Raw genomic sequence first — 7,500 nt, 5'->3', positions numbered from 1 at the left:
ATATTAAAATAAAATAAAAAATGATATATACATATATATATATATATATATATTATATATATATTGATTTATAAAAAATGCAATGAAGGAAAAAAAAAAAAATTCATACGGGGACAAAAGTATTTATAAATATAATATATATTTATATATAATAATATGATGTAAGAATATATATAATAAAGTATATAAAAAAAAAAAAAAAAAAAAAAAAACTATTGCTATATATTTATATAGTTTTTCATATTAAGTTTTGTATACATATATATATAAATGTAAAAAGTATTTTAATTTTTTTCCATATGTATAATATATATATGATCTTCATAATATTACTATTATAAAATTTTTTCATACACAAGCTTTCCTATTAAAAATCATATTATACTATATACATATGTTACATATATATATATATATATATATATATATATATATATATATAATACATTTATTTATTTATTTATATTATAATATTTATATGTGAATTAATTACTTACTTATTATATATATATTTATACATATATAATAATAACAAACCAATAATGTTATAATTACATTACATACATATATATTATATATATATAATGAAATACATACATATATAATTATATATATATATATATATATTAAGAACACATAAAAAAAAAAAATAAAAATAAGAAAAAAAAAACAAAAAAAATAAAAAAATAAAAAAAAGGGAAAAAAGAAAGCAGTTTGATAAAAGTATTATATAATGATGAATTTGTATATATTTTTTTCATTGAACCTGTATTTTATTATATAATATAAAATCTATTTCAGCTTTGATAAAGTATAAAAAAAAAAAAATTATTTTGAACAACCAAGTATATATACTTATATATAACAAAATTATCAAAAATATATATTTATATATATGTAATTGTACTTTTAATTTTTTTTTATATTATATTATATATTTTATTTATTCTTTTTTTTTTTTTTTTTTTTTTTTTGGCTTAATAATATATATATATATATATATATATATATATATATATTTATACAAATTTTCCTGTTTTCCATTTTTTTTTTTTTTTTTTTTTGTAAAGAAGCATAATTGATGTGCACATAAGAAGAAAAAGAAAGAACAATATATGAAAGGAAAAAAAAAAACAAAAAAAAAAAAAAAGGAAATATAGGAAAATAATATTAAAAAAATAAGATAAATAGGAAAAGATAAAAAGAGAAAAAAAAAAAAAAAAAAAAAAAAAAAAAGAAGAATTTACTATAGTGTTATCATATTATTATTATTTTTTTTTTTTTATTATTATATAATTTTTTAATTATTTCATTTTATTAATTCTTCATTCCAAAATTAATAGTTAAATTAAAGTTACACTATATAAAATATATAATAATTAAAAAAATATTGAGGGGTGGGTGTATATATAATATATATTATACATATGTTTATATTTTCATATTGATAATATAATATATATATATTTATATATATATATATGTGTATATGTACACCCACATATTATTATAATATACGTATGTATATTATATATTTATATATATGTATTTATTTATGTATGTATATATAAAATTATCAATATGGAAACTTTGGTAAATGAAAGAGACATTAATATAAAGAATGAAAATAGCAAAGATAATAATAAGGAAATGATGATAGGTATGTCACATATGAATCATGATGATCAAGATTTAATTTACGAAAAGAAAGATGATATAGAAAGTCTTCGTTTACATTATACGGATCAAGAAAAATTAGATGTACCATCACTTGTTGAGATATGTAAACAACAATTGATTGTAATATTAAAAGATATGTGTTCAGATTGTAGTACAACCGATGAAAAGACATCATTTTTATATCATTTAAATAGACTAAGAAGTGCTGTAACGGTTGTGGATTTACATAATTATATAGCTGTTTTTGGTCCATGCCTAAGTTATAATAAATTACCCTCAACATGGAACATATCTGTGTGCGATTATTTAAAGCAGCAATTAAATATATTAAGAGCAGCTGATTCACAACAAAACGCTAACAATAATAATAATAATAATAATAATAATAATAATAGTAATAATAATAATAATAACAATAATAATAATAATAATAATAACAATAATAATAATAACAATAATAATAATAATAATTATTTAAATTATTATGATATAAATAATGAATATGATGAAATTATGAGCGATAAAAAATTTCTTGGAATAAATAATTTTACACATGTTAATTTATCAAATAATGCAAATGGTAATTATAATAATATTACTAATCATGCAAATGCAAATGCAAATCCTACTACTTCTCATAGTAACATAAAAGGTAATTCTCATTTGAGTAATGCAAACAATGCTATGAATTATCTATATTCTGATCAAGATAATGTTGTAGATGATTATTATGATTGTTTGATGAGAACCAAATTAACAGAAGAAACACCGAATTCTTTAAAATACATGATAAATTTAAAAAACGAAACTCTAAGTAATGCTGAATTTGAAAGTGTCCTTTCTTATTTAAAAAAATATGAAATGAAATCATCTAAGGGTATGAACAAAAATCATTTGGAAGATGATAATGGAATGGTGAAATATAACAACAACAATAATAACAACAACAGCAACAACAATAATAATAATAATAATAATATTAGTAATAATATTAGTAATAATAAAGATTGTGATGAATACGATTATCAGGAAGAATATTTGAAAGATAAAGCATTATACGATTCAGATATGGACGAAAATACAAATCAACTTCACAATAATGAACATCATACAAATCAACATCACGCAAATGTGCATCATCACAAACATCAAAACCAACATCTCAAACAACTTATTGATCATAACAATATGATAAATAATAATGATAATAATATTATCAATAATAATAATAATTATTTAATAAATAACATGGATAATAATAATATTGACGCAAATAATAATAACAACAACAACAACAATAATAATAATAATATTAATAATCTTTCTCATTTAATACATAATAATATGAATAATAATAGTACACTCATCAATAGAAACCATCTTATAAAATCTGAAAGAATTAAGAAAGGTGATGTAGGTACTACTACATGGACCAAATCCACGACAGAAGGACATCCAGAATATTTACCAAGAATACCAGGAGTCCGTTTCAATCCGAAAAAACAACAGTGGCTAGCTGCTTGGAATGATAATACCAGAGAAATAAGAAGATATTTTTCTGTTAAGCAATATGGATTTGAACAAGCTCGTATTTTGGCTGTTAAAGCAAGACAGGAAGCCGAAAAAGCTGGTGCTCGATGTAAACCTATGTTCCATGTACATGGTAGTAGAAAAGCGGTAGATGCAGCTATAACAAATGATTTGTTACGAAGTGAAATGGAAGAAAATTTTAACAACATGCACATGAATCATAATAATAATAATAATAATAATAATAATAACCAACACCATCATCAAAATAATAATAGTAATATACATCATAATAATCATCATATGCATAATATGAATCTTAACATCAACCCTAACCACCTAGGTCATAATATGAGTCATAACATGAATCACAATTATAATAACAATAATAATAATATGTATATAAATAATAATATTAATAATAATAATAATAATAATAATAATAATAGTAATAGTAATAATAATAATAATAATAACAATATTGGAAATGATGTTATACATAGAAAAGAAACAGTGAAAGTTGAAATTAAAGGAGTTAAAAGAGGTAGAGGTAGACCACCAAAAAGAAAACTAAGTGAAGAATCACAAATGTTATTAGATGATATGGAACAAACATTATGTAGAAATAATAATGATAACATGGAATTATTAGAATGTATGGAAGCATATGATAAAGATTGTTCTAGGCCTATGAAGGGTGTTTCATACAATGATAGAAAGGGTTCATGGCTAGCTTATTGGTCTATTGGAAAAAATTTCCAGATGAGAAGATTTCCTATTAAAAAGTTAGGTTTTGAAAAAGCTAAGGAACTAGCTATTCAATGTAGATTAGAAGCAGAACAAGCTGGTGCGACAACTACAGAAAATCGAACCAAACGTATGAGAAATTTATTAACACTTAATTCTGAAAATGCATTAGAAATGATGATAGATCAAAATTCAATAGATAATGATGATAGTAATATACATCAACATATGAAAGAGAAGGGGGGTGGAATGAATGGAAATTTACGTATGTCACGCATGCAAAATTATGCTGGTGCAGGTATAAGTGGTCAAAGTGTACATCAAACAAATAAATTACTTAATAGTGATGCAGGTCAAGATAGCGAAAATGAGTTTTCACCTACGAAAAGGACAAGAGCACCACGAGGAAGAAGAATGGAGAGTTTGACAGCTCGAGCTAGTGCATTAACACCAGTTGAAGGGGTTCGTTTTGATCCTTATTCTTATTCTTGGTTTGCTAAATATTTAGAAAATGAAAATTCGAAAGAACCCAAAATTTCTAAGTATTTATTGAAAAAATGGGGTTTCAATAAGGCTCATAGTTTGGCAGTTCATACTGTAAAATGTGCATATAAGGCAGTTCCATTTACAGATGAGGAATTGGTAAATATATTTAATGTGGATGTTAATAATTTAATAAATAATCAGAACAATATGATTAACTTGGGATTCCACGATGGATTTGGAACTAATGGACTCATGAAGACTCAGTTGAATAATCAGATGACAAACCAGATGACAAACCAGATGACAAACCAGATGACAAACCAGATGACAAACCAGATGACAAACCAGATGACAAACCAGATGACAAATCAGATGACAAATCAAATGACAAACCAGGTGAATAATCAGATGACAAATCAAATGACAAACCAGATGAATAATCAGATGAAAAATCAGGTGAATAGCCATATAAATAGCCAAGTAGCTGGTCATATGAACGCAAATATGTTTAATGGAAATAATAGCAATGGTACTAATATGCTTGGGAATATGAATATGCTAAATAATATGGTGAATAGCAATATGGATAATAATGTGAATAATAATTATAGTAATAATTATCCAGGAAGTGGAAATAATGGATTGAATAATATGACAAGTTGTGTTATGAATAATAATGGTGGTGAGATAGATATGGATGATAATGATAATATAGAGAATAACGATCATGAAAATATGATGACACTTGAGAAGGAAGATAGTATAAATAATGATAGTATAATAACAACAACAACAGCAACTAATATAAATAGTTGTAATAATAATAGTAATAATGCAAATTCGTTATTAAATAGGTTGGTGATGTCTAACGGATCGAATGGTAATACAAAATTGAATATCATAAATAATTACAATAATAATAATAATAATAATAGTAGTAGTGGTGGTGGTGTTATGGTTAATATAAATAATGTGCATAATAATGATAATATGAATACCTATAACAACAATAATAATAATATTTTAAATGATGGTAATAGTGTTGTAGGAAATAACGAGAGTATGATTCATAAGAAAAATGTGGTAAATTGTATAAATAATGATGTAGAGGACGATTTAGGAAACATGAATAATAACCATAACAATAATAATAATAATAATAATAACAACAATAATAATAATAATAATAACAGTAACAATAATAACAATAATAATAACAATTTGAACGTTTTTATGAATGAGCATAATAATCCAACCAACAATCGTGGTATATATGGGAGCAATGAATCTATAAATAATAATGGACTTATGGATGAAGGTCGACTTAATTTTATTCATACGGCTGGGAAACACGTTGATAAGAATAATATGCAGAGCGGTTCAACAACTGTAGTTAATGTATTAAATAATGATGAGAATTATATAAAGAGTAATATAAATTATACAAATATGGATAATATGAAAAATAATGACAATCCCATAGATGATGATAATCCTAATAATATTGTAGAAATGAATCTTAGAGTTGAGAAAAATATTTTAAATAATAATAATGATGAACATATAATAAATAACACAGAAGATATGATGTCTACAAATAATAAAGAGAATTGTACATTAAACGGTCAAAGTACTATACTTATGAATAGTAATGAAGAAAATGATGAAACAGCATTAGATACTATTATTCAACCCCCTATAGAAAAAAGGAATTATGTTAATATGATGATAAATGAACAAGGAACAGCTGATAACAATTCAAATGTAGACAGCAGTAATAATAGTTATTCAAATAATGTATATACTAAAAATTTAAATAGTAATTATAATGGTTTTAATAATGAAAATTCAAACACTACTACTAATGAACAAAATGATTCCTCTCTTTATTTTATGAATGTAAATTCAGAAATTCAAACAGAACATTTATAATATATTTAAATCTATTAAAATATATATGTTTGTGGAATATAATATATATAATATTTTTATGTGATACAAATCAATATTTAATATAATATTAAAAAATTCATAAATATATACAATATATATATATATATATATATAAATATATAATGTTTTTTTTTATATATTTGCAGCTTAATGGTTGTTATATATTTTTTATAATATTTTATAAAAAATAAAAAACAAGATAGATATAATATGTATGATATTTATGTTATGTGATGATTATATATTAAGAATTAAAATAATAATTAAAATATATATTTATAGTGGTATATCGTCTGAAATTATAAAAAAATAAATAAATAAATAAAAATCATTTTATACATATATATATATATATATATATATAATAGTATATACCCAATTAATAATACTTCTTATATTTTGTATATATATTCCAAACAAATTAAAGAAATATTATTATACACTAATTTGTATATTTTATAAATTCATGTTATATGAATATTATATATAAATATATATATATATATATATATATAGATACATTATATTCCAATCAGTATATGAAATATAGCATTAAAATAATAATAATAATAAAATTAATGGAAGACAAATATATTTTTTTTGTTTTCCATTTTATTTGAATGAATGTAGATATATACATATATATATGTATGTTACCAATTATTTTTCATGTTTTCATTTTTTTTAATTATATATATATATAATATTTTTATGTTTCTATATGTACACATATATATAAATATATATATATATATATATATATATAATATATATGTAATAAAAAATAATAATATAACATATTATTAACAAAAAAAATAGCAAAATAAAAAAAAAAGGAAAAGAAAAGAAAAAATACTAAACAAAGAATATTTAAAAAAATTAAAAAAATATTCACAAAAAAAAAAAAAATTTTTTCTCTTTTTTTTTTTTTTTTTTAGACATTTTTTTATTTTATGCTGTCATTAGTTTATTTTATTATTTATTTTATATTTTTATTTATTTTTTTATTTTATTAATATTACCGAATACGTATAACGTTTGTATATAATCTTATATATATTATATATATATATATATATTTATATATATTTCTTTTTTTTTTAT

General features: G+C 21.0%; 1 protein-coding gene across 1 annotated transcript; it reads left to right on the top strand.

Annotated features, from left to right (window-relative positions):
* Window positions 1-1,581: 1,581 nt before the first annotated feature.
* On the top strand, window positions 1,582-6,375 carry PF3D7_1007700 (AP2 domain transcription factor AP2-I; the record flags this gene model as incomplete). The annotated part of the gene is made up of 1 exon (XM_001347324.1): window positions 1,582-6,375. One exon carries the CDS (start codon window positions 1,582-1,584, stop codon window positions 6,373-6,375), a length of 4,794 nt encoding a protein of 1,597 aa, XP_001347360.1.
* Window positions 6,376-7,500: the final 1,125 nt, after the last annotated feature.

Source organism: Plasmodium falciparum (assembly GCF_000002765.6).
Source record: "Plasmodium falciparum 3D7 genome assembly, chromosome: 10".
In the NCBI taxonomy this organism is placed as follows: domain Eukaryota; phylum Apicomplexa; class Aconoidasida; order Haemosporida; family Plasmodiidae; genus Plasmodium; species Plasmodium falciparum.
Note: the sequence above shows the minus strand (reverse complement) of the source record. Positions and strands in the feature narration are given on the sequence as shown.